This window comes from Aphelocoma coerulescens, chromosome 2 (genome assembly GCF_041296385.1).
Source record: "Aphelocoma coerulescens isolate FSJ_1873_10779 chromosome 2, UR_Acoe_1.0, whole genome shotgun sequence".
Lineage (NCBI taxonomy): Eukaryota > Metazoa > Chordata > Aves > Passeriformes > Corvidae > Aphelocoma > Aphelocoma coerulescens.
Genome location: NC_091015.1, coordinates 80,598,786 through 80,626,487, shown reverse-complemented (window position 1 = coordinate 80,626,487; position 27,702 = coordinate 80,598,786). Strand labels below are relative to the sequence as shown.

The 27,702-nt window shown below is 49.3% G+C and overlaps 2 protein-coding genes across 6 annotated transcripts in view; one reads left to right on the top strand and one right to left on the bottom strand.

Annotated features, from left to right (window-relative positions):
* GMDS (GDP-mannose 4,6-dehydratase) overlaps window positions 1–14,259 on the top strand; it is a 424,030-nt gene extending 409,771 nt beyond the window's left edge. For 2 of the 4 annotated variants that reach the window (XM_069008224.1, XM_069008227.1), the window contains exons 10-11: window positions 11,700–11,768; window positions 12,174–14,259. In XM_069008224.1, the coding sequence (XP_068864325.1) occupies window positions 11,700–11,768; window positions 12,174–12,236 (132 nt within the window). In that variant the 3' untranslated portion in view covers window positions 12,237–14,259. Of the gene's footprint in view, window positions 1–510; window positions 1,344–11,699; window positions 11,769–12,173 lie in introns of those variants that run through there. The other 2 variants (XM_069008223.1, XM_069008226.1) reach the window with 2 other exon arrangements.
* A 48-nt stretch (window positions 14,260–14,307) lies between these two features.
* Window positions 14,308–26,247, bottom strand: FOXC1 (forkhead box C1). 2 transcript variants are annotated; one of them, XR_011149183.1, is made up of 2 exons: window positions 24,358–26,247; window positions 14,308–14,717 (listed from the first exon to the last, which is right to left on the bottom strand). XR_011149183.1 is itself a non-coding variant. In XM_069008222.1 (1 exon), the coding sequence occupies exon 1, from the start codon at window positions 26,215–26,217 to the stop codon at window positions 24,517–24,519; it is 1,701 nt and encodes a 566-aa protein (XP_068864323.1). In that variant the 5' UTR covers window positions 26,218–26,247; the 3' UTR covers window positions 23,304–24,516. The 2 variants fall into 2 exon arrangements, 1 of the variants encoding a protein (XP_068864323.1); XM_069008222.1 differs by lacking the exon at window positions 14,308–14,717 and having other exon boundaries at window positions 23,304–26,247.
* Between the last annotated feature and the right edge of the window lie 1,455 nt (window positions 26,248–27,702).

Here is a 27,702-nt window from a genome sequence, read left to right as displayed (position 1 = left end):
TACCTGGGGAAAAGAAATTTTAAAAATATTCAAGGGAAAGTGCACTACAGTAGAAATGAGGAGAAGAGAACAAAATCTCGGTGTGGGGTGACATGTTTTGAGGATGAAGGAGAAATAGGAAAGTAAGGCCAAGTTTAAGATTATATAAGATGTTTGTGAGCAGGAGATTGATGCTCAAAAGAGAAATGGGACAAGCGTGAATGAAAGAAAAATACTGTGAGACACACCAAATTAGGAAGGAAATATCTTACAATAAAAAGAGATAAATGGGATTTTACAGGAAAGTAAATTCACCAAAACATGGGAAAGATTTAAACAACAAAGAAAGTGAGAGGAATTAAATACCAAAGTAATGGAAGGATGGAAGAAAACAAAATACTGATCTTTAAAAATAAAATAAAACAGTTGTATTCATTTTATTGATTTATTGGAAGATTGTGAGGTGATTTTAATGTCTGCCCTGAAAGTGAAAGATGTCATAGGAAAAACTATGATTTTTTTTTTTCTCAGGTTTTCCTGTGCAGGAAATGTAATAGGAAGTTATTTTTATTAACGAAGATCAGAGAATATGCAACAACAAACTACCAAGAGTTGTGTGGAAAATCCGGTTATTTTTCCAGTCAGACCAGAAGAACCTGTGGCCATTGACCAGCAGGAGCCTAAGGGTCAGATTATTAAGCAGCAGGATCAGTGAACTGCATGGCAATTGGGATCTGTGCATCTTTAAATATGCACCAACAAACTTACATCATAGCCAAAAAGAAATCTTGAACAGCGTGTAGCTGGTATTTGTAGGCATTCATTAACTGCTTTGTGCTCTGTTTTGTCTGCCTAATCAACACAAACAGCAGACTTGTTTGATTTCATTTGCAAATGTGAAACCAATTGATTTTACGGCAATATACTGCTTGCTGAGGAGTCTTTTTCTACCAAGACAGTCAGGTTACACCACTCACCAAAAACCAGTGAGCCAGAACAGTGAGAGCCTTGGACAGAGAGACAAGGTCTTTGGCAGAATGTTTTGGAATTTGTCAGGGGGAATGCACCCCTCGGTTCAGCATAGCTGTGATGCTGAGCGTGCTGGGAGGACTTGATCCTTTCAAAAGCTATGACAAGCTGTGGCAATACTCAGCCCACATCCATAACACACTTGCAAGGGACTGTGAGATGATTGGAATGAGGAGCACAGTGCCTTTATTTGCAGCAATAGCATGTGTTTCACCTGTAGAAGAGATATTCAGCTGTCTGCCTTGTCTGGACTTAACCAGTGACTTGTGTTTTGTCTTAACAGGTTTGGTTGAACACACATGCAGAGTAAAAAAATATTTGTTTATGGGCAGGAAATGCATAAGCTTTTTAATAAATAAAGTGTGAACTTGACATTAAATGTGACATGCATTGTTGTGTGCTACTACCTGCTAAGGGTTCTTCTTTGTAGTGTCCTACTTGGACTCAAGCACTAAACCTTTCATCAAAGCAAGTCTGATTATTTTGCACATGGCTTTCCTGAAAGGATGTTATGATTTTCTAGATGTTTGGTGGCTGGTGATAAATTAGGCTTTTATGATGTCATGTGAAAGGCCGCTGCTTGGACTTCCTTCTCTATCAAGTGCACCGGAGAATACATTTGGGACATACTCAGCATCAGAAATTATCCTACCTTGTTTTATTTTAACCCTTTTGTGGACTCTTACTTGTCTTGTAACTGTGTTCAGGCAAGGATAGCTTCATTTTTGCAGACAGGAGCCCCACAGTATCATGTTCTGAGTCCCCTCCATATGGGGACTTGGAATTTTTTTTTCCCCTTGGGTAAAAAGATCTCAGTTCTTGATCTCCCTTTAAGCTTTTCACAGCTTAAACTCTCTCCAGATATCTTGTCTTGAAAAGGCTTTTCAAATCGGATGGGGGTTTTATTGAGAAATTGGAATGCAGTGAGGGGTGGGGGATAAGGTGATGCATCCCATAAATTAGGTCGAGTTTATGACTGTGTAGAGGGAGGCTGCTTCTAAAAAAACAGCCAGCAGTAAAAGGCAGATTGTGACTTTGTCCAGAGAAGCAGCAGCTCCCTTCTTCATCCCCCATACTGCAGGAGGGGAGTATTTTACAACTGCTTTTCGAACACTGAGAAATGACTGAACATCCTCTATGCTAACTCTTACGTACTAGCTAATCCATAGCAGGGGGGAAAGGCAGGAAGAGAGAAATATCCATCTCCTTTCTGTCCTCTTCCCACAAGTCTTACTACAAGCTTCAGAGGGACAGAGGTTCATGTAACACTGCAAGAGGTAAGGAAGGGGGTGTCATCTCTCCTGCCCAACTTCAGGGTGGTGAGGTGAGCACAGGGCAAAGACAGCAACTGCTGTTATAGGTGGTTTAGTCAAAGTTTTTCAATTACATGCTCTTTAGATGAAAAAATTCCATTTTGAATAAATTAATATTTTTTATTAGGGCAAGTATAACAGCACACTGTTCCAAAAAATATTCTAATATAATTTTCATGTTAACATAACAAATGCCATGATTTTTTCAGAAATGTGAATGTCCATGGGTAGCAAAATCACCACAAACAATGTATCCTGTATAAGAAAAAGAATAACTCTATGAAGAAGTAATATCCTGAGTTCATAGATCTGTATTCATTAAATTGCTGCTTAATGCTAAAATTTAGATTTTAATATCTAAAAATAGATAGGTAAATATCTAGAAATAGAATGCAAGATAGGTGTCCTAATGTTTACTGTTTTGTTGCTTATCCTTTGTATTTGACCAGTGACGATAACTGAATTTGTTTACATTTCCAGTATAAGTTACTATAAATCAAGTAATTTTTAGTGGAATAAGAGAAGAAATTAAGTAGGCTTGCATCATGGGTTGCTGGGGTTATCACTTTTCCTATTTATCTTGACATGTCAGTCAGACAAGAGAGCTAACACCAGGGTCTGTGTTCCATTTCCAGCGAAAAAGACATTCCTGTACAATAAACCCAGCTGAAATCAAAAAACTTCACAAAGTGATTTCCTGATCCTTGCAGAAAATGTGAAAAGTAGGGAGTGATGACAAAACTAATCACAGTGAATTAAAAAAGGTGATAATTATATGTAATAATTTTAAAGGTACCATGCCCTCACCTAAATAATACATAATGCAGCAATAAAACCACATATGATGAGGACATTATTATCTTACTCTCCCTCCCAAAATAGTTGTCAGAGTGGAAAATAGATAAAGCAAGAAGAAAACACACTGATAGTGAGCAAAAGCAGGACTTGAAGGTACCAGTGAAAAGAGAAGAAACCTGTTTTCTTTCCTATACTACAGCTGATCTGCATCCATATTAAAGAGGTTCATCTCTCACAGGATCTTGATTTTTAGTGGTGTGCCAGTGACACATTTGTCTAGGGAGCCTGAAGAAACATGCTAATATGCAATCTCCCCAAAACCTCTGCTCTAAAAGGAAAATTCACAAATGCTTCCAACCCATGTCATGCAAAATCCACATTATTCAAACAACTCTTAATGCCCAGGTTAGTTTGAAACATGGAATGGTCAGTTCACACATTCAGCAGCCAGGCTACAGGGCAGTGGAAGTCGGTGGGGATGGTAGCACCTGTAACCAGCATTTGCAAAGAGCATTTATATTTTGTTATAAGAGTAGGAAAATCTTACTTTGATAATTATTCATTTGCATTTTACCAAACATGCTAAAGATTTTAGCTGTGATGTGTGTGTTTGGATGATCTGGTACAACATATCAGAAAGAAGGTGTTTCTGCTGGAGCAAGGCCAGAGGAGGGCTGGAAAGATGGTCAGAGGGCTGGAGCACACCTCCTATGAAGACAGGCTGAGAGGCTGTTCAGCCTGGAGAAAAGAAGGCTCTGGGGAGACAATAGAGCAGCCTTCCAGTACCTGTGGGGGACCTACAAGAGAACTGGAGAGAGACTTTATACAAAAACATGTAGTGAGAGGACAAGGGGGGATAGCTCTAAACTGAAGGAGGGTTCAGATTAGATATTAGGAAGAAATTCTTTACTGTGAGGGTGGTGAGGCACTGGCACAGGTTGCCCAGAGAAGCTGTGGATGCCCCATCCCTGGAAGTGTTCAAGGCCGTGTTAGATTGGTCTTCGAGCAACCATGTCTACTGGAAGGTGTTGAGTGGAAGGGGGATTGGAGCTAGATTATCTTTAAGTTCCCTTCCAACCCAGACCTTTCTATGATTTTGGGACTGTGTCCAGCCCTAATACCTGAACTATCATAATTATGGGCTGTATGTGGCAAATGGAGTGGGTTTGATTTTCTTCCTCTCCTCCAGAAGTTTCCTGCTTTATTTAGGAGAAGGACTCCTGTGAATTAGAAATGATCTTGCCGTTCGGAAGCCTCTTTGGCACTTTGCAGAGCCATGAGCTGGGTTACAATTGCACTTACATCCAAGCTGGGGAACAACTTCCAGGTCTTCCCAGGCGTGCAAAATTGGGCCTTAGGGCAAACTACGAGGGATGGAAGCACCCGCCTCGCTGCAGCCAGCTGCGGGAATTTTGCTGTTTGCAGCAGCAGGGCTTTCCCTGCTGCGGAGGGAGCACTCTTCGGTCTGCCTCATGCACGGCAACCTGAAAAGCAGCCATGGTTCCTCTTGCAGCGGGATGCCCTGGCACAGAGCTATGCGGGGCGGCTCCTGATGAGTGAGCTGAGCTCCGCATCCAAAGCGAGTGAAATTCAGCACTGGCTTCGGGGATATCGGGCTGTAAGTCGGGAGGAATTTTATCTGGCTCGAGGGACGGCACTGGCCAAGATGTTTTCTCAGGCTTCGCTTGGCAAATGGACAGATCTGAATAATGCTCAGCCCTGTGAGGGGCTCTTGTGCCTGCAGCCCCGCCGGTGCTTGCTCCGGGGCCGAGGTCTCTCCTGCCAGGCTGCAGCCCCGCGCCCATGAGCGGGAGCACCGCCTCCGGCTCAGCGATTCGGGTCCGGCTGCGCGCCCCGGGGGCACCTGGGGCCAGCTCCCCCTGCCTCAGCGCTTTATCGGTGCTGGCGGTGGGGCTGCCAGGACTGGCGCTGAGTGAGCCCATTTCCCCAGAGCGGAGCATTGTTCCCGGCCTCCGGCCGCCGCGTGGCCCCGCTGATGGACAATACCACCCGTCCCCGACTTCCTGAGCAGACCAGACAGCTTGCTGTTTTCTTCGAGTCTCTTATCACCCCCTGTCATTGAAAGAGAGGTCTGGCTTCGGCTGCGGTTGGGGCTGATAGGCAGCAGCGAAGTGGAAAAGGCGCGGGGGAGGGAGGGGAAGAGGAGGAGGAGGAGGGGGGAGAGGAGCTCCATTACTGTTATTATCGCCCTAATGTTTATTACTGTTCCGAGTTCATTTGCCTTAACCCTTTGGAAGCTGGTCAAATTAAAGATTATCAAACTGATAAGATAAAGCCGCTGTTCTAACGCCCCTGGTTCCTGGCGGAAAAGTGAAGGTTGTGCTGAGGTTTTATTGACTGTGTGGTTTGTGTTAATGCCTTATTGCTGGAGTACAGTGGGGTCCCGAGATAAGACCTTACCCTAAAGATGCCCAGCACTCGCAGCCTGCCAAGGTCCATCAGATGTACAGGGGCTCAGCGCCGTGCAGAATCAGTCCTTTCAAGTCATTCTTTCCCCTTCCCTTCCTCCTCAACATGGTTTTAGTAAAGATTAAACTTTCTGAATATGGAGGGAATTTGCATAGGAAAACATGCTAGGGGGAAAAAAAAAACATTATGCCTCTTATTTTCAATGGCATTTAGTTATATGTGAGTTTCAGCCTATTGGTTGCTTTTGCCTTTTGCCTTTTCCTGTGGTTCTTTGCGAACAATACTGTCTTTCTGCAAAAGACTGCTGACCCAAGAGTGGAAAGCAGTCTGTTCATGCTGCATTAAAACAAATTTAGATCAGGAACCAAATTCACTGGCATTCTTCTATTCCCTTGGTACCCCAACTGCTCCACAACTTTGCTTTTCTAAGAACAGTGAAAAGAAAAAATAAAAACTGAGTGACAACAAATTTTGGCTCATCTTAAATTCCTGGTGATGTTTACTGTGCTTCTTGTTAGGCTTGGGCTTCGCTCTTCAATATGTTTTATCTTCAGTCTCCTTATATTTACTATGGAGATAGGAGTCTCTTGCTTTATAATTATACCGGGTTTTCATCCCTGTTACTATAGCTATTATAACAAACATTACCCTCTGCAAAGAAGCCAAGCCAGTGTTCTCTGTCCCGTGGATCTCCAGAAGAACACGCAGAGCAGCGCACAGGAGACACAGTGCTCATTACTGTGACTCCTTCTGGGGTTTGATCCAAGCTCGGCCGAGCTGTGCATTGAATTTTGCACCAGTAAGGCACATGTTTACAGGCTCTACAGCTCTGATTTAGTGAGATACTTCTACTTTTCTTAGCAGAGTGATCAGAAGAAGTCACAGTAACTGTTTTCCAATGTTGCATCTGGGTTAAGATGTGACATCCCTGGGCCTGGTGGCAAGTGTGGTAGAACACAAGGGAATGGGGCATAAGGTTGATGGTGAAAGAACTGCCTAATGAGCAATGCATGCAGTCTCCTGACTATTTGCAACACTTCAACAAGGCTGTTCTCCAAGCAATAAGCTGCAGCAGATGCACATCTATACTGCGGGGCTGGTGCTACCACTGAGATTTACTACTCGTTTAAAAATGCTATGTAAAATGCTTCAAGAAGTACACAAAAGGGGAGATTATTTTGTAAGGTAGACCTTAGTGTATACATTACTGTGATATAACTTTTTAGTAGGGCCTGTTGTGATAGGACAAAGGGTAATAGGGTAATCATTTTAAACTGAAAGAGGGTAGATTTAGACAAAATATAACGCAGAAACTTCTAATGATGAGAGTGGTGAAACACTGAAGTATCTAAAGCAAATTGCCCAGAGAGGTGGAAGATGCCCCATCCCTGGAAACCTTCGAGGTCAGGTTGGATGGGGCTCTGAGTAACTGACCTAGTTGAAGATGCCCCTACTCAGTGCAGAAGGGTTGGACTATACGAGCTTGAAGTTTAAAGGTGCCTTCCAACCCAAACCATTATAGGATTCTGTGATAATGATGAAAACACAAAACTGCAGTCTAATCAAGTATCTATGTTTAGTTTTTTTTCTTTTAATGGGATAAGTTAAAGCTAAAAATTGACAGTTTTAAGAAGGAAATAAGGAAAATCAAACACAAGTGAAGTTTGCAGGGAACTTTGGCCCCTCTATTCTTGAAATCTTTCCTGGCAAAACATCTTGAGCAAAAGAGTGCAAGACTAAACACTCAAGCCAGAGCCTCCACCAAGCCGGGTCATTGCTCTTTGCTTATGGGAGCTCTGATGTAATAAATCATCTTCCAAGCAGTTGTGCTGATTGTGAACGTAACCCTGGCTGCTTTTCAGATGCAGTTACACTGTTGTGTGCTTAGATCAAGTTTGTTTATTTTTAGAGGTAAGGCCTTGTCTGTGCTTCAGCAAGCAGAGCTGGGCACAATTCCATCACAGGTGTTTCACTGAGGACTTGATCTCAGTTTTATTCTTCTGTAAGAGAAAGCAAAAGCTGGCACTGGGTGCTGACTTCAGTAAAGGCACATTTGAAAGGGAATCAGCTGAGCTGTAGTAATAAAGGAAGCCTTGGCCTTCTTTCAGGCCACACTATCTCCTTTTTCTTACATTGTCTTGAGGCTTTAAATTTTCAGTTAAAGTTAATTGAATGAGACAGTGATACAGTGCACAGTGAAACCAGATCAATCACTGCACGAGACAAAATAGGAGTCACAGTGTCACTCAGGACAAGAGCTTGGGAAATGTGATATTTACATTAAAATATTTCACATTTTTGTCTCATGGTTTAAGAATCAAATTTAAAAATGCCTTACCGCATTGCATAATTTGCATTGCAAATTTCTCTCTGCTTATCTGTATGCATTTGTGTGTGTGCATTTGGACAACAAAATTGAATAATCATAAAAGCAAATTTAGTAATAATGGGGTATTTTCTACACAGTTACACAGCCTCAATTGCAGAAAATGTAAAACAGAAAAACTCACACCATAGGAGCTCATTCTGTTCTCTGAGAAGCAGTCATATGACAGTGAGCTACATATAAAGCCGCAGGAGAATTTACGTGCTCATATTAAGTGGCAACAGAGAATTTGACCGCTGTCTTTTCCATCTTCCTTCCCTTTAAATATTTACCTGGATATTGTTTCTGACTCCTAGCTTGCTGTTAAAACTTGTCATTACTCATCACTTATGTTAACTGTTCACGTGGAAAAGAAGGACTTGTTCCTTACAAAATGGATAACTAGAAGCAAAGACTTAATTTTATGTTCATGATCTGAGGGCTGTAAAAACAACAGAAAGCCTTAATCAGTGTTTTCAGGGTTATAGACTCTTAGCTCAGTGTCTAAATCCTCAGAGTTTTCAGGGAGTCAAAGGGCTTTGTTTTCCTGTCAGTATATAAAGCACAATGGCACAGAAAAAGTAATCCTGCAGGAATACAAAACGTGAAGTGGTGTCATTTCATCAGATGCTTTTCATTCAAGAGAAGGTATGTGGGGTCGTTTATATTCAGCAGCAGCTCTTTTTCAAGAACCACCCCCATTTCACCAAATCACCTCCCTACCCTCCTCCCAAAAAAAAAAAAGGAAAAAAATCCAGGTTTTCTCCAGTGGAATCTCCTTCTTCTTTCCTTCCTTTCTGATCTGATTGTAGTTCCAGAAAGTGATGCCCTGGTATTGAAAAATTAATATACTTTAATTATGAACATACAAGAGGGTTTTTTTTGGATGGTGGTTTTTTTGTGGATTTTTTCCTTTTGGAAGCCTGACAGATGCATCTCTGGTTTCAGTGAAAGACTTAAACAATATAAACAAGCCGTCATTCTGTTCCAAGAGAAGCTTTTTTTTTAATATTCTTATTTTATTGTAATTACCTTATTGTTTTCATATTATGAGCTACTTGTAGAAAAATACAGGAAACATGACTGCAATACAATCCTTTAATCAGGAATAGCTTTGTTCTAGTCATCATTTCCATTCAGTGTTGAAACTTTGGCTAATAAGAATACAATCAAACCTTGAGTTTAGGTGTAATATGGTGTTAATATTATGGTTTCATTTGGCCTCTGTACCAAGTAGCTTCTGTAAGTGAACCTTTTTGAAAGTGCCTAGGAGACATTTTGTCTGTAATGCTATTTTCAAGTAAATTAACAAAGTTGTGTTTCTCAAAAGGATACAAACATCTTCAGGAGAGCCACTTAAAATCTTTCAACTCAAGTCAGCTGGGGAATTTGTATTATCATATATCTTAAATCTTCCATTATTTTCCTCTTTTTTTTTTTTTCTCACAGATATAATACCTTTACTGCATCATTGTTAAAGCTTGTGAACTTTTAAAGGAACAAATATGAGGGGTTTTTTATACCTAGATGGATTCAATATACTAGTTGTTTGTGTGATCTCTACATAGAATCCAAAACTTCAAATACTTCACTTTTACTGATTTGCAGCCTACCCCAACCTTGTTTTGGCCTACTCATTAGATGGATGTTTATGTTTTTGAATAAAGGGCTGGAATTAGGTAAAGTGTTATTTTAGATAATCTGTTTTAACAAAATGCATTTGTCCAAGACAGTTAAAAGACTGCTCCCAAGCTGTTCAAAAGCAGAATGCAGCTACATACAGCAGGCCATGGCAATTCATTCTGTACTTCCCAGTCGATTTTTTTTTTTTTTAATGAGAAGCCAGTATCTTAGATAAGGCTTAGTTTCAAAGTTTTTATGTAAAGATTGTGGATGTAAAAGTTTTACTTACACAGCATTTATAAACATGAAAATCTAAGTTTTATGATATAGCTTTTATGTCTTAAAACTAGGTGATATTAAAAGACTTCAGTTCTAGCTAATGGCTTGAATTAGGGCTGAATAAAAGGCAATTGTTTTTATACTGAAATTATTATTTTATGAAGGATTTCCTTGTTTCCAGACACATATATATACAGGCATATGTAAATTAAACTGAACTCCAGATAAAAGACATACCTCCATGAGCACATTAGAGTCTGATCCAAATTTTATCAAAGTTAGTGGGCATCTTTCCCATTTCAAACCAGATTTTGCAATCCATATTCACACGACCCTCCAGGGGATCCCTCAAGTTGATGCGGTTTTGCATGACTTGGCCTCAAATGTCTGCTGCAGTTTCAAAAGCCCATTATATGGCTGCAGTAGGAAATCATTTAGTCTAATTTAAGGAAATCATGGCGTTCTTTTATTTTCATATCGTTTTGTTCTAATCCATCTGTTTACTCTCTTCTGAAGGCAGGATGAAATGGTTTTTAGCCTAAAGACTGACCTAGTAAAACTGCTGCCTGGAATAAGCCTCAGTAGACGTGTTTGTTCCACATCCCCTTCTTCAATGCCATATTTCCTTTGGTGGATTTCCTCTTCTCCTGAAAGAAAGCTGTCTAGCTTTCTTGTGCACAATTATGAAGGAGAATTTCCTACATTTTACTGCACAGGATGAGGTGATTTTGGAAGTTAACGTGACCTGAACCACATATGATCAACAGAGAGCATCTGAAAAATGTAGCATGCAACATTACAAGTTAAAAAAATCTACATTCACAAAATGCTCCTTAGCTCCACCGCTGGTGGAAGAGGGAGAAGAAAGGCAGTCCATGCATTTTTCTGGAAAGCCTGCTGTGTTACCACCATGAAGTCAAATGCAAGAGGAGAATTCAGCCTTAGCTTTGTTGTTCTATCACAAAGCTGGGTTTGTTTGGGTTTCCTTAAACCTAGACAGACATAATTTTAGTATTTATTGCTACTAAGACACACAGCTTGTGCAGAGAGATGATATATTTTATTCAATCAACATACATACATTTGGAAATAGCTGTTTAAACACTGTCTTCCAATTTTAAACAAAGATACAGTCAGTTTTTGCATTCAATTAGAAATGCAGTTAAAGGAGCTTTTGTCTTTGTTTAATTTTGTTACATTATTTTTGATGACTGGTTGTGGGATTGTTTTGGTGTGGTAGCACTTTTAAGGATACTTGAATAGTAAGGTGAACGTGACCAAAGTCTTGGTTTCAAGTTAATTTCTTTTCATTTATGAGATATTTAGACTTTCATTTGCATGTGGATACTGAAAACACTCTAGGAAAAAAATATGTACACATTCAACAGCTGGATGTTTAGTACTGTTGCATATGGTTACCCATATCCAAACAGTCTTTCAGCATCATTTTTCTGTGCTCATGTTTTTATTTGAAAGAGACTAGTTTTCATGTTTGCTCTGTGATTTACATTATTTAAACAAATGGGGGGAAAAAGAACTTGAATCAGCTCATTCACTAGAATGACTAAGATGTACAATAACTTCTTATAAAATGTTCACCTTTATATGGCTGTAAGGCTGGAGTTCAAGCCCTCTGTGTACACACAAAGAAAGAATAACTCTCCATCTGAAACAGCCTGGTGAAAGGATGCTGCCTCCTGGTGATTTAATAGGCATATGAGCTTCCACTAAAATTGCATCTTCAAGAGAAATAGTTTGCCCTTGGAAGAGTCCAGCGGTGGGCCTGGCCCATGTTCAGCTCACGGGGAGTCAGGAGCAATGGGGAGGCCATGAGGGTGGAGAAGGTAATGGTCCATGCAGCACCTCTGTCTTCTTTTCCACAGGATTTTCTGCAAGGGGACTGTACCAAAGCCAGGCAAAAGCTGAACTGGAAGCCGAGAGTCACCTTTGATGTGAGTGGCCTTTCTGGCGTGCTTTGTACCTGATGAGTGTTCATGTCCTCTAAAAACAACTTGCAGGGAGGGGAAAGGAGGGAGGACACATCTGTGTGGGGTGACCTGGGCACACTGAGAAACCCCATTTTCAGTGCCTCTCATGGATCCTTGCTTTGAAGAAAGCAGACACTGTGGCAGCGATGGGCACCCCAGCGCACTGCAGCGCACTGACACACACCGGGGCCTGGGCCAGGGATGCTGGGCCCAGCAAAGGCACATTCTGGGAAGGGCCCAGCAAAGCCCCATCCACTCCTTGTTCTGCTCTGGGGGGCCAGGGGGGCTTCTCTTGCTCTGGGGCCTTCCTGACATGCTGCCCATTTGTTCCTGCACTGGGACTCTCATCTGTCTCTCTCCCTCCTTCAGGAGCTGGTGAGGGAGATGGTGGACGCTGACGTGGAGCTCATGAGGAACAATCCCAATGCCTGAGCTCTGGCTGGACCCAGCAGGCATCACAGGACCCATGCCACGGATGCAGCCCATGGCCAAGCACTGCCATGAGCCACCAGGGTGGGCAGCTGCCCCTCCCTGTGATGGTTTTACTGTTGGCCTGCCTGTGTGTAAAAGACCGGTTTTATTCCTGCCTCCACCCTCTACATCCTCCCAGTGCCTCTTGCCCCACACATCATCCCAGGGTCAGCTCTGCCTGGGCTAATTCTGTCTTCTGCCATTAACTGGGGAAGGATCATACTGTACCTGAAAAATTGACCAGCCAGCAAAGCCACTGATTTAATTTTTAATTGAGACTCATCTTTCTATTATCTGGGAGCTCCAGAGTATTTTTATTTAATCCCATATGAGAAACAAACCCTTTCCTACCCTCCACTCCTCCCCTCTCCACATCAGCAGACCTTTGGTGCAAACATGGGCTCGCCATGCCTCCAGACCTTGCTCCACAGCTTCCCCTCTTCTGCCTTTCCTGAGCACTCCTTGTTTTTCTTTCCTGCAGCCTTACATCCACCCCAGCAGCCCATTTCCAGTACCTGAACTCTGTAAAAGTCTGGATAACTTGATATAACTTGCAGCTAAATCGCCTTTTGACCATGCCGAATTAATTCCTAATTGCTGGAATTGCTTTCAAACCAGTCAAGCCGGGGCTTGTATATGTTTTTCAGATCTTCATTTCAGAGTGTGCATGAGTCACAGAAAGCCTTTTTGTCCAGCACCTTCTCAATCCGAGGAGATCAGGGTGTTTTGGTTTTTGACCCCCTCCCCCAAGAATCAGCCCGTTCCCCTTCCACCCTCTTCCTGCTTACTATAATTAAACCTCAGACGGGAGCGTGAACCATTTCAAAAGAAGACTTAAGAAATAAAAACAAAATAAATAAAAAAGCTTTAAAAAAATAGAAACTTCAAGGTGAGTAAATATTTTTTTGCTTTTTGTGCCAAGGTACCTGGGTTATCCAGAGGTCGTCAAGCCCATACATTTCCCGTTGGTTTAGGATCTTCCACCCACCAATTACTCCCATCATTTTAACTTTATGCCTGGAAGTGAGCAAAGAGCAAGATACACACGAGGGAGACACACGGGAGATCCACTTTCTTGAAGTGTGTCTCCTTCTTTTTAACTTCATATAGCGGGGACCCCCATGTTAAAAGGAGGAAAGTAAGGGGGGAGGGGGAGGGTAGCTGTGCCCGGAAGCTGTCCCATGATGGAAGTGATGCGGGGTGACAGGAGGGGGCTCGAGAGCAGCCTAGGAGGAGCCGGGAGGGTGCTCCGTGCGCCGGTGTCCAAGGGCGGCATTTGCCGGAGGTGCCGTGGGAACCTCGCGGAGGGGAGCGGAGTGGACCGCGGCCGGGCAGCCGGAGCAGCCGCTTCCTTTGGGGCTGTTTCTTCGAAAGCGCACGTGGGGAAAGAGAAACGTGGGAACCCGGCCGCTGCTTGAGACCCTTCCTACAGGTGCACAGAGTACGAGCCCTCGTAGGGCGGGGAGGAGAGGGAGCAGCGGAGAGAGAAGGATGTCCCTGTTGCTCTCCCTCCAAGCATCTCCCCACGCGTGTGAAGGTCTGCAACCCGCACGCAGTTTCCACGGCACGTCGGGGCTCTTCCAGCATAGACCAATGCCGAGTAAGTCGTGGACACTCAGTCCGGAGGCCTGGAGCTCCCCATGGCAGCACACACACAGTACCACTCACCCCCATGTGCACACCTCCACGCGTGGGTATATTTATAAAAAGCCTCCTTGGGCGTCTTTCTCCTCGAACGGATACGACTCCGCAGCTGCGCCTTTTTTTTTTTTTTTTTTTAAGAGTAAAATAGCACTAAACCTCCTTCCCGTGGGTTCATGTCCTTGCAGTAGCTGCGCTCTCCCGCAGCTTCGCACGGCTACACGGCCCCTGCAGGACGCGCTCGCCCCTGTGCCCTGGGCACCCACCCGTGTGCGGCCGCAGGGCTGTGTCTGTGCTGTGCGGCTGCCATCGCACACCCGCCAGGGCCGCACAGCCCCGTGCCCAGCGGTGGCTCCCCCGCCCTGGGGCCGCGGCGGTGGCTCCCCCGCAGCGCCTCGGCCCGGCGGTCACAGGCTGCGGGTGGCGGGTCTTTGGTGGCGAACGGAGGAAGAATAATAAGAATAAGAATAAGAATAATATTTTTTTAAGTATTCCAGCGCTTTTATGACGAGGCACTTTTGCATTGCTGCGAATTATTTTTTTCGCTTACAGTGATTCACTTGAAGAGGCTTGGTGGTATATCTAGATATTAGTTTGCACATCTCTGCCGAGGACTGGGAACTTGGACTTCAGGGTTTTTTTCTTTGGCATCTCTCACTGTAGCACACTCCAGAGAAGCATTTTTAGTCTCTGGTTTCTCTCTCTATACTGTGGAACAAGTTGGGAAAAGGATGAGAAAGTGAAAACTGATTCTAGACCAAGCGGTCCCTCGTGGTGGCCTGGTGCTGGGTGTCTTTTTGCCTTTGTAGGGAAAAAAAAAAAAAAACAAAGGTACTGGTCATGACAGGACAAAATTCACACACTGCCCCGCTGCTTTTTACCATTTGGCAAAGGTCGGAACTGCTTTTTGGTTCCCCCAATACTGCCTTCCTGCCTCATTATTAACTGCTCCTAAAGTACTGCTCTTTGACCACGGGATCACATCTTGAAAACGAAATAAATAATAACTTAAAAGGAAAACAAAACAAACCACTAACAAGCTGGGACTTAGATGATATGTAGCTGATACACCAGTTATAGACTTATGTTCTCTACATCAGTTTCGTGTGCATGTCAAGCGTTTTGTGCATGCAGGGTCGGAAGATAAATCCCCCTCTGCCTGTCCCTGGTCTCGTATGGAGACACTGCAGCTTCGTTAGTGGAAAACGGCAGCTCCAGTAGTAAATAACCGAGCAGGCCCCCGTCTCTCGCGCCTTTCTCAAGCTTCCAGCCATCCGCAGCAGCAGCAGCACCGAACAAAGCAAACGACAAGGTGGGTTTAACCTTTCCAGGAGCCGCTGTGGCACCGGAGGGGAAAGGCCGGTTGGTGGCCGAGGCCAGACTGTTGACACTCTGCGCTGCCCAGGACCGGGAATACGGGCCCTGGACCCTGCTGGGAGTCCCCGCCCGGGCAGCCTGTTCCACTGCGTCGTGGGAAGACAGAGAGGTTCACCCTGCGCCGCTGCTACGGGGAGAAGCGGGATAGTAGTGGCAGCGCTGGGTTGTGGCGGTGCCCGGGAGTGCGCCCCGTCAGGAAGAGGGGACTCCGGTGGACAGGGAGAAGAGAGAGGGCCCAGCTCCTGCCCAGCGGGCTGCAGAGGGCTGGGGCCCGGTGGGGAAGGCCGGCCTGGCCCTGTCTGCTGCTCCCTGCCCGGCAGCGCCAGGAATTACGAGCAGCGTCGGCCGGGCTCGCTCCCCCGCGCCCGCCGCCTGTCAGCGCCGCCGCCGCCGTCCCACGTCTCTTAGCCATAACTCAGCCCCTCGCCTCGGCCAGGCGGGCCGCTGCCCTCCCCCAGAACCTGCCTTGACAACGGAAAAAGTACCACAAGAGCCCCTTTTTAATTTTTTTTCCTTCTCTTGAGGCCTTTCAGGGGCTACCGACCACTCGTGGGCTTGCAGACAGCAAGGAGCGCGGCGGCGGCCTGAGGTGGGATGGTCCCACGGGAGCAGAAGCCCCTGCCACTTCTGCAAGCGGGCCAGGACGGGGGTCATCGCTGCCCCAGGGCCAGCCGGCGACACAACCGGCCCGCCCGCCGCCCTCCTCCCCGGCCCCGGTGCGGAAGGCCGGCGAGACAAAGTGACGGGGTTTTCCTCGGGGTCGCGGAGCAAAAACCTCCAGCGCCATCTAAAAATACACCTCGAAGCTTGGAGCGCCAGCCCGAAGGGTAAAAGCAAACGGGGGCTGAAGGCGGCGCAGCCCCGCTCCTCGGGCACGAACACGCCAGCTTAGGGTGGTGGTGGGAAGAGGCTCTGCGGCCGGCTCTGGTCGCGCTCGAGTGCTGCAAGGGTATTTAGAAAAATAAAATTTAGATGTAAACTGGAGGAATGGAAGAGTCTGCCGCCGCCACCACCTCTCCCCGACGCCTTGCACATAAAGCAGCCACGTCCCTCCCGGGCGGACATGAGGGTCACATCCTCTTCCCGCTGCTCGCCCGGCCGGGAAGGCGTGCTCGGGGCTGCCCCGGAGCAGCGCAGGGAGAGGGGCACCGGACGGGGGTCGCCGCCCCTCCCGCCTGTGGGTGGCAGGTTTGCAGGGGTGGGCGGCAAGGGGAGGCCCCCGTCGGCTCGCAGGGCCGCGCTCCTGCCTCCCCTTGTGACCCCCCTTCACCTCTGATGGTTCGCTGGCGGAGCAGTGTCTCCAGACACAACAAAACCAGGACGGAGCCCTGGAGCAGGCAGGGCTCCAACGTTTTGACGGGTGGAAGAAAAACATCAACAGATACTTTGCAATTATTTGGTGATGGGGGCTAAGGAGAGGCGGGCGGGGGAGAGGTTGCTTCGCAGCAGCAGACGCTAATTGCAACCTTTGCTTTGCTAATGAGCTCGCACCGGTGCATTCCGCGCTCCATCATCGTCCCACCCCCCCGGCGGAGGGCTTGGGGGGTGGGAAATGGCGTCGGGAGAAAGTCGTAATTTTTCTGCAATTCGTTATTCGATTTTGAATCCATCCCATCCTTGAGAGGCGAGGTTAGAAGCGCTGGTCGCCAGCACTTTAATAAATTCTCGCGTGGGGAAAACGGCGGGCAGCTGCTCGCTGGCAGGGGAGAGGTGCGTGCGAGCGCCCGGCCCCGTCCCCGCCTGCGCCCCGTCCCACGCCGCGGGCAGCCGGGCATGCCCGGCCCGGGGCCGCGGGGCTGGCAGGGCGACGTGCCCCTCCGCTAGCTCTCTGCTTTAGCCTGACTTCACACGATCGGACCGGGGGAAATGCACATACAGAACACATACAGAAAAAAGAGTACGCTCGAAACTCTCATCAAAACGGCACTGAGAACGTATTATACTGGGCAATCTTGCAAGCACCGACATTGTTTAAACAATTCTCTTCTGCTATGGACGATATTATCAGTACTTTTGCATTACCGTTCAATGGAAAATATTCTTCTTTTTCCTTATTTAAAATATTTATTTTAAAAATTTGTAAAAAGGAAAAAAATTAAACTTGGCACTTAAATGTTCTGGCAAGTATATAAATTCCAGGAACGTTTTGGGAAAAACGTTTATGGCATTTTTTTTCTGATCCGAGTACTTGCCTTCCGAGGGATGATGGTTGTAGTGATATGACCTGTTTATTCATCGATTCATATAGTATATAAATATCCTGAACTCATGAGTGTAATAATTTGCGTTTTTTCTACTGGAGGAAATTCAGCTATTTTAAGAGTTAATGGTTCTAAATATGTTGGTTTTCCTGGATTCTCCCCAGAGGTGATGGGGGCTGGAAAGGAGGGGGGATTCCAGTTTGGGGTTTTCATTGTTGTTGTTTTAATTCTGCTGAACGCAATCTAAAACAGCTGACCTGAACGTGGGGTGATACACGGCACAACCAAGCCCCCTGACACCTAAAGGTCAGGTGAAAGTCTCCAGCAGGTAAGTTGTGGGCCGGCTGCCTGCCCAGCTCACTTGCTCTCTGGCTCACAAATTGTTCCCTTCTGCCCACCCAAGTCGTTTCAAGCTGTGTTTGTTTAGGGGGCAAAAAAAAAAAAAAAAAAAAAAAAATTGTCGAACACCCAATTCTCTTTGAGCCGGAGAGCTTGTGAGCTCTCACCGGTAGCTCGGGCTGCCTTCCCTCCCCTCTCCATCCCAGTGCTTTGTAACAGCTATTATTTTGTGGCACATGCATACCAAGCAAGGCGCAAGTCACGGGCCTAGATGTGTGCAACAGATGCGTTGGCTTGGGGGGCGAGGGAGAACCCCCCCCCAACGCCCGAAAGACCCTTCCTGCTGAACGGGGGGAGGGAGCCTTTGCCGGCTGCTTTCCCGGCCCGTGAAGCACGAAACACTGGCGAAGCAGGCCGGGGCGAAAAAATGTCCCTCGGACCGCAGGGACTTGCCCGCGGTGCTGTGCTGCTGTCTCTTGCCTGAACACCGCGACTCTTCGACGGGCCTGTTCCGCCGAGCCCGACGCCCCCCGGCCGTCGGGTGTCCGGGGAACACCACCTTGTAGCCTCTTTGCCAAGTTGCTGGCCACCAGCAGCATTACCACCGAACTACACTCAAGGAGTCAGTTCCAAATGACACCGAGGGCTCCCGCTCCGGACGGACCAGCCGGAGTTACCCTTGGAAGATCTGGGGCTTACTCCTCCGGCCGTCCAAGCAGGCCTTTTAGGACGCCTCCTTAGGAAAGGAGGGGGTGTCCCACTCTCGTCCCCCAGGCACCCGACCGTTCGCTACCGCTCCCTGCACTGCCAGCCCCGGCCTAGGACAAGGCCTGCTCGCTGCCCCAGGTGCGTGTCTATCATTTTAAGGGAGAATGGGGGGCGCAGCAGGGCTGCGAGGGGTCCCCGCTGCCTCCACCAGGGTACGGGGCTGCCGCCCGGCCCCGCAACTACCGGGTAAGGAGCCGGCCCTCCCCCCCCGCCATACGGCTATTGTTTCGTTCAATTAGGCTCCGCTTGATAAAAAACAATCGCTCGTTAACCCTCGCCCTCCTCCCTCCCGGCTGGTGTGTTGTGAATGGCGACATCGTCTCCCTTGACCCCCGTCTCCTTTTCTGTCTTTCTGTCCCCTGAAAAATGATTCCGCGAGCTCTGATTGAATTTTATTCCTTCCTGACCTGGCCCGTTTTTATTGCATGGACACCATCAATCTTGACCTAACGCGACGTTTGTTTATTACTTTGGAAAGAAGCGAATGGCTTTATGAGCCTCAGCGTAATTAAACCAGGAGGGCTACGTTCTCCGCGGCACCGCACCACCTTTGGGGCGGATTCACAACAGACAAGACGCCGGGGAGGCGAGGCAGAAGGGAAAAGGGAAAAAAATGGTGGGGGGAAACCTATACGGGAAGGGTGAGTGGTACCCTCCCAGCCCGTGATCTTGTGACCGAGATACCGGAATGAAACTCCCGCGCGTCCCCGGGGAGCCCCGAGCAGTTCCCTTACACCACACTTCAGGCCCGCCAGCCTCTTGCGCAGCTTGCCGCGTAAACCTGAGCTCGCCCTCCGCGCTAGCCCGGCGGCGCGCTACCTGTGCGCCCGCGCAGCGACAACTCAGCCTCGGACGCCCTGACAGTGCCCACCACGGTGCTCCTCATCTCCCTCCTAGCAAAAAACTAAACAAAACCCCAAAACCACAAAACAAAAACCACCCCAACACCCCCGACCCCGGCCAAAAAAAAAAAAAAAAATCAGGAGATCAGCTCATCTCGAAGTACTGGTGAATTTGGCCAACACGCCCGATCCCAGCACACGGAGACGGAGAAAAAAAAAAAGGACTGAGTACGCGGAGGAGTTGAAATTACTTTACGAGTGAAATTAATTGAAAGCTAATGTTCAATTAGCCGTCGCTGTTGAAATGGGTGAATTCGGGAAGTGGACGGGGGAGAGCTTCCAGGGGCAGCACCGCAGCTCTCCTGTACTGTGCAGTGGAGCCATGTGCGCGCCTCGGCGCTGCACGCTTTTGCCTACGCAGTCAAACGACGTAATAAAGACTGCGCACCCTTACCTCACGCTCACCTTCACGTGGGCGCGGAGAGGCGCGCAGCCCCCGACTGTGGGCCACCGCTCCTTTCCGCGCAGCGGCACTGCCGCGCTGCCACGCGCAAAACCCGCACAACCCGCACCGGCTTTCGCGTGCCCCGTGCGTGACTCGCCCGAAACATCCAACCCAAGTCTCCAGAGGCCAGGGCGAAACTCTAAGCTCGTCCTGCTCCAGCGGCGTAGTTTTGGGGAGGTCAGAGCAGCGTACAGACAGCTGGTCAACACACTGCAGTCCCAGAGTTACCAATAGTCTTACGAAGTTGAACCCGGCTATGAAAATAGCCACTAACTTCGAAACGTCTTTCCCGAATTTCGTGGCTGTCAGAAAGGGTCCTAGAAATCGTAAAACGGCGGTTTGGAACCGCTCCCTTAAATGTCTCCATCCACAACACAGCCCCACCATGTTCTCCACCTGACCTGGCCTGTGGAGTTAGGGAAGGGGTTTTAATCCATGTCCTCTCGACTATTGGCATGCACTTCTCTGCTATTTTTGGTTATGACCTTTGCAGAACATAATAGGAACTGTAATTGCTTTAAGAAGAAATTCTGAGAAGGAAACTTAGAAAGGAGAATATTCCTCCTCTCCACGTTTTCCACAGTTTGAGTGATAGATGAGCAAGTACAAGTAAGAAACCACCAGCACCACCACCTAAATTGAATGGTCCCTCAAATTGATTTTTTTAATTGGTTTTGGTTTGTTTTGTTTTTTCATAGGCGAAAAGCAAAGCGACAGTTTGGAAAAAAATCAGTTTGAGCTAAAAAACCCCCACAAAGCGCCGTGCTAACCTGGCGCCTAAATGACCTCTCTGCAGGCATGGCTGGGGCCAAGTGTCCCCGTTTGCTGTAGGGACTGCCACCACAGATGTCGAGGCCTTACGGGGACACCTCTCAGCTGCTGCCCGGGTGCATGTCCCGTGCCCACCGCTGCGCAAGGTCGTACCGCATCTCTTTTGGCGTTCAGGGCAGGCCCAGTTCTGCTGGGAGACAATCACAGGTCAGAAGGGACGCTCGGGTTTGCCTCCTGTGCTCAAGAGGAGGGAAGCACAAGAGGAACAAGGGTGCGTGGGGCCCCGCTGCTCGCAATTCATGATGGCCCGTGGGCAGACGCCCCACTCCGTGCCCCTTCGTGGCTCTGCACCAGCCCGGGAAGGTTTCTAGCGAGCCCGCTCGGCCTTTCCCCATCCCAGCAGCAGTCGCAATGCCTCACGCCGAAGGCTCCGGCCCGGCGGAGCCCGGAGTTGCCGACTCCCATCTGTGCAATGTCGCGCAGGGACCCGCGGCACGGGACTGCGCGCCCGGCGGGCCGCCTCCCGCGGCCGAGCCCGCACTTTTCACTGCCTACCGCGGGGACAGACAGCACTGCTAATCTTATTTTCGTTGTGATCAATTTCTGTGCAGAGAGGGAGAAAAAAACCCCATTATGGTTATGTCAGTAACAAAAAAAAAAAAAATAGTGTTTTTAAAACTCAAGATGAAGCTCGCGTGTGCGGTGAGCCAGCTCGTCGCACCGAGAAGCAGGAGGTGACCTCCGCCGCCACCACGCACGTCATTGCAGGAAAGGGATCCCCTCCGGGGGCAGAAGATCCCGACACGACCTACCTGAGACCGAGCGGGAAGTTTCCCTTTGCCTCCTCCCTGACTGCGAGCCACCGTCCCGGCTCGACGAGCCCACTCCACCCGCCCCTTTTGCAGCCAGGGCCACGGGTAGCGCAAGTTGCGCGGCCGCCCCGCGGCAGAGGGCCGCGGACCGCCCCAAGCATTAGCAGTAATTACACACGGCACTTGTTCAAGCTACGCACAGCCCCCCCAGCTTCCCTCACCGAGCAGCACCACTGACAATGCAACGGGTTATTAAACAAGCCGGGCTAATAACTGCTTTCCCCCTATTTATTTTCGCCACAAACACCCTACCGCTGGAGACCGCTGAGAAAACCCAAACTACAGGAAAGCCGGCGCCTGATCGCAACAAAAATAACAGGCAAATAGCACACTCAATCTCCTCTACCCTCCGCCTTCTTTAAATTTTATTTTAAATACATGACGGGGGGCAGGATGGTCTTATTATGCTGCCGCCCCGCTGGCAAACCCATCTGCCGGGGCAGAGGGATCTGCCCCACCGAGGGTCCCCTCTCCAGCGAGGGGGAGCGGGGGCGTGAAAGCCCCGCCGTGCCTCTGGCCCGGCAGTCCCGCTCCCACGGAGGCGGCGGTGGGCGGGAGCCGCCAGTTTAGCTGCCCCCACTCGGTACTGGGAGAGGCACCATGGGGAGCACAAAGTGAGCCCGACAGAAAATAGGTAGCATTTTATTTCCCTTTACTGGTGAAAAACGGGGAGCAGCAATTAAAACTTGTCCCTGGAGCGGAGGCGCTCAGCTTTGCTCGTTCTCCTCATCAGCTTTACCACAACCGGGCGATGGAGTGTTTGAGTTTCTCGTACCCAACTCAGCAAACAAATAAATGTAAATAAGGCCGGTAATCTTTGTAGAGGTACTAGCACGAAAAAGCAAAGACTATGCCATATTTAAAAAAACGTATCCTAAGCCAACGCGTTCTAAGATGACACACTCCCTCCAGTTCATTCCTTCTGCTGAAGGTGTTTTCTAAACATCAGACTACTGCTTTGGAAGGGAAGCACAGCTCAAAAGAGAGGTAATAAGGTTGAACTGTAAATACCTTTGCATTTATTTACAGCGTAACCCTTAACAATGCAACAGCAATTACTGCTAAGTGTTGCCTTTAGATAAGAGATTCTGATAGGAAACTGTATTATCTTGAAAGCAAATTTTAGGCCTTAAATATCTGTAATCAAATAAACCTATTTCCAAGTCTGACTGACAAGGCTGATTCATTTAAGTTAATGAATTTATTGCATTTTGGTGGTTACTTACAAAAGGGGAAGGTGATCCCCATTGCCCGTAGGTTCTTAATAGTAAATTGTCCAGAAGGTAAGATTCTTGATATGACAAGACGCCACTCTGTGCAGCACTCATTTGCTACCCTGGTAATATATACTTTTTTTCCGATTGGAGGAAAAATGAGGGAGGTAAGGAGAAAAAAAAAAACAAACCCAAAAAAAACCCAAACAACCAAACCAAACCAAAACAGCACCCAAACAACTAATAAGAAAAATTCACCCACACAAAATATTTTAAAAATAATTTCAGTCCGAGCAATTGAGACACAGACCAGTGAAGTCCCTGAAGGACAGGAGTAATGCAGAGCTATAAAGGTGTAAGGGTAGACTGTACAAGTACCCTTTAATCCAACTACTTTTTTCCCCCCCTGAAATAAAATAGTACTTTAAATCTATGTGTTACAGAAGCGGCTTCACAGATGTGATTGCACGCTTTGCTATCAATTCTAAGAAGCAGTGATTTATATGCTCGCATTATATTTAAGAGTACACGTACTACAGATTATTTGGCATCTGCTATACACTGTGGAGTTTAGAAAAATATGCAATGCATATATGAAACTATAAATAAATACGTAATCCTTCTTTAAATATAGGTACATATGTAAATCCTGGATATAAATACATTTGAAACACACACAGAGCGATCGATAGCTCGACATATACAGTTACACATGGTCTGGAATTTAGTGCATGCACTTCTACCTCGGAGTTATCACTTAATATATCCTTACATAGGCATATTATTTAAAACAACGTAATGTCGCCATACTACTGTGTATGGTCAAATGTTTCCAGGTCTTGCCCATTAATTGCTAAGAAAACGTGTTTGTTTATTTGCCAACTCAGAGCTGCCATGGGAAAGTATTTTTTTCCTAGCGGATAAGGCGAGCTGACTAAGTGGAACATATTGCAGAAGAGACTGAAAAGGGATTTTCGACCTAGCAGTTCCTAAATGGTCTTTGGAATTTGTGCGGAGGGGAACAAGCTGTTCCAGCGACAAAGTTAGCTATGAAATCCCTTTTCCCTCTCTTTCTCTCTCTCTAAATGAAAGTATTAAAATATACAGACATGTAAAGGATCATTCCAACTGAATGGTAATTTATTAATAAACAAACAATGCAATACCTTCAGAATATTTTCAACAAAAAAAAAAAAGAAAAATATTGATAGAATAAGATTAATACAGTTTCCCTTTTTATATATAGTGAAAAAAATCAGCGTTTCAGTCAATTTTAACGTCACTTTTCAGGAAAGGGGGAAACACTTTCTGGCGTTTGGTCCTCAACATCCAACTACAAATTAAAAATAAATTACTATGTCGCAATTTACATTTTAAAACAAGTCCTTGTAGAAGAGGAAGGGGAGTGGGAAAGAAGCTGGTACTCTATGCTGGACTTTTCGCTCCCTTTTAAACACGGGGCATGACAATACCTTAAGGGACGGGGAAGAGCGCGGGGTGGGGGGCGGGAAAAAAAAGTATTTCTCAAAGCAATTAGAAAAAAAAAACTTACGTGTTATTGGAGTAACACTGTCCTTTAACAAACCAACACATGCTTTGGGGCTGTCTCTGTACAAAAGCTTTTCGCGATGCGCTCGCTTCCCTCTGCGGGCGCTGCGGGGTCCGGCGGCGCGGTGCGGACCGGAGCGGAGTTCCCCGCGACGGGGCGAGCTCAGAACTTGCCGCAGTCGTAGACGAAGGCCCCGGAGGTGCGGTAGAGCGGCTGGCTGCCGGGGAAGGCCATCTGACAGCTCCCGCCGCCCCCCGCCCCGCCGCCGCCGCCCCCTGCCCCGCCGCCTCCGCCGCCGCCGCCGCCGCCGCCTCCCGGCGAGGCGCTGAGCCCCAGCCGCGGCGCCTCGAAGACCTCTCGAGGGGCGGCGGCGAAGCCCTGCTGCGGCCCCGCGTAGCCCGCCGCGCCCGCCAGCGGGCCCAGCTCCCCCGCCGCCGCCGCCGCCGCCGCCGCGGCCGCCGCCGCCTGGTTGAGGTACCAGGAGGCCAGGCGGCCCTGGTGCGGGTGCGGGTGGTGCCCCTCCTGGTGGCCGCCCGCCGCGCCGCCCAGCCCGCCGTGCCCCAGCGCCCCGCCGCCGCCGCCCCCCGCCCCACCGCCGCCGCCGCCGCCGCCGCCGCCCGAGGGCATCGCGTACTCGGGCAGCGGGTCCTCGGCGGGGCTGGCGGCGGCGGCGGGCAGGTGGCCGGGCCGGTCGGCGCCGCCCGCCGCCGCGTAGAGGCTCATGGCCTGCATGTTGCAGTGGTAGGTGCCGGCAGCGGCGCCGGCGGCCGCCTGGCCGCAGGGCGAGCCGTAGACGGAGCTGTGTCCCGGCGAGTATCCGCCGAGGGACAGGGCGGGTGGGATGCCGGTGCGCGGGGCGGCGGCGGCGGGGGCCAGGAGGCCGGCGCCCAACTCGGCGGCGGCCTGCGGCGAGCCCCGCAGCGAGGTCATGATGTTGTCCACGCTGAAGCCCGGGCCGTGGTGGTGGGGCGGTGGCGGGGGCGGCGGTGGGGGCGGCGGGGGCTCGGGGGCCTCCAGGCTGAGGGAGCGGCTGGAGGGGAGGGTGCTGCGGGGGCTGCCGCCGCTGGAGAGGCTGCTGCTGCTGTCGGGGCTCTCGATCTTGGGCACGGCGCCGAGCGGCGGCGCGGCGCCCGGGGGGGACACGGCCTGCGGCGGCGAGGCCGTGCCGTTCTCTGTCTTGATGTCCTGGATGCGGACGGGCGGCGGCGGCGGCGCAGCGCTGCCCCCGGCGGGGCCGCCCTCGGGCTCGGCGGCGGCAGCGGGCGGCGGCGGTCGCGGCGGGGCATGGTCCTTGAGGTGCAGGCGGTCCTTCTCCTCCTTGTCCTTGACGGCGTCCTTCTTCTTGAAGCGGCGGCGGCGGCGGAGGAAGCTGCCGTTCTCGAACATGTTGTAGGAGTCGGGGTCGAGGGTCCAGTAGCTGCCCTTTCCGGGCTTCTTGTCGTCGCGGGGCACCTTGACGAAGCACTCGTTGAGGGAGAGGTTGTGGCGGATGCTGTTCTGCCAGCCCTGCTTGTTGTCCCGGTAGAAAGGGAACCGCTCCATGATGAACTGGTAGATCCCGTTCAAGGTGATCTTCTTATCGGGAGCGTTCTGGATGGCCATGGTGATGAGGGCGATGTAGCTGTAGGGCGGCTTCACCATATCCTTGGGCTGCGGCGGTGGCGTGTAGGGCCCGTAGGCTCGGGCCATGCCGGCTGGGTACTGCTCGTGGGCCGGGTGCGAGTACATGCTCATCGGGGCCGGCATGGCCGTGTAGCCCCCGCCGGCCGCCGCCGCAGCGGCGCGGTAGTAGCTCTGCTCTCCGCCGAGGTACGGCACCACTCCTAGGGAGTTGGGACTGGACACGGAGTAGCGAGCCTGCATGTCCTCCCGTCAGCTTTCCCCCACCCTCCCCGCCGGACCAAACAGCGCGTCCCTTCCCCCTCCACCCCTCCGCCGCTCCGCGGACCGAGCTGGACCGGGCGGCCGGGCAACCCCCACCCCCCCACCCCCCCGGCGGAGCGCGGAAAAAGGGAGGAAGAATAACGACGGCAGCGCCGAAAGCCTCCTCTTCTTCGCCCAGGAAAAGCCCACCGGCGAGCTCCCGCGCTCCACGCGGAGGGGAAAAAAAAAAATCAAAAAAGGGGGGGAAAAAGGAGGCGGACAAAAAAGGGGGAAAAATGTTTTAAAAAAGAAAACGGCGGAGGAAAAAAAAATATAATCGCAGCGGAGAAAGCAACTTCCAAACGCAGAAAGAGTATTAAGAAAATAAAACCTTTGCAAAGAGGCTCCCACGCTTCCAGTTCCTTGTTCCACGGGGATCTGCAACAAGTTGTCTGCAAAGGAGGGACAAAAGTAGAGGGATGTGTTTTGTTGGCTTTTTTAAGCGAGCAGAAGAAGAAAAAAATCCACCTTCCCGATCTCCCAGTGCAAAGTCTCCCTCTCTCTCTCCCTCTCGCCTTTTTTCAGTCTCTTTTTCAGTCGCAGGCTGCTTTGGGAAGCATCGGAAAAACTCCTGAACTTTTGAGCATCCGTCACCACGGCGAGAACTTTTTTACGCACTTACAGTTTTCTCCTTTTTTTTTTCCTCCCTCTACTCTCTCGGTCTCCTTTTTTTTTTTTTTTTCCTCTCTTTTTTTTTCTTTTCCTCCTTTTGCAGGCGGCTCAGCTCCGCCCCGCCGAGCTGGGCTGGCCAATGAGGGCCGGGAGACACCCCAGGCTCTGAATGAGGAGGGAAAAAAAAAAAAAAGGAGAGAGCGAGGGAGGAAAAAAAAAAAAAAAAAAAAAAGAAGGAAAAAAATCCCCACAGCAGCTCCGGGAGTTGTAGCGCTCGGGGACCGGCCACACACGCTCTCCGGCACACGCGGACTCCTTGAGCGCCGCGGAGCCCCACGTTCGCGCGGGCCGCTGCGCACCCGCGGGGATACCCCAGCGCCCGCGAATTTTGCGCGACGACCCCGCCGGATCCCCACTCCCCCACGCCTCGGTCGCTCGCCCATCCACCCACCCACCCGCGTCCTCACGCTCGCGGTCGCTCTCGCACACGCACCCCGGGCACACGCACCGTGTGCGTGCCCTCACCAATATATATGTATATGCTGTATGCTTTCCCCGGAGCTCTTTCCACCCACGCGCGCACCCCGCGCTCTGCCACGCGTGTTTCCCCACGAATGTTACTTTTCGTCTTCTTTTCTTTTTTTCCCTTTTTTTCTTTTTTTTTTTGGCATGTGTAAGCTCCTCGGTCTATTTTCTCCTCACGTTCCGGTCGGGCTCTCTCCTCCCATTCCCTCCAGGCTGCCGCTCGTGTCGGCGGGCCGGCTTCACGCCGGTGTGCCGACTCAGTAGCTGCCCGCCCCGGTCAGAAGCTCA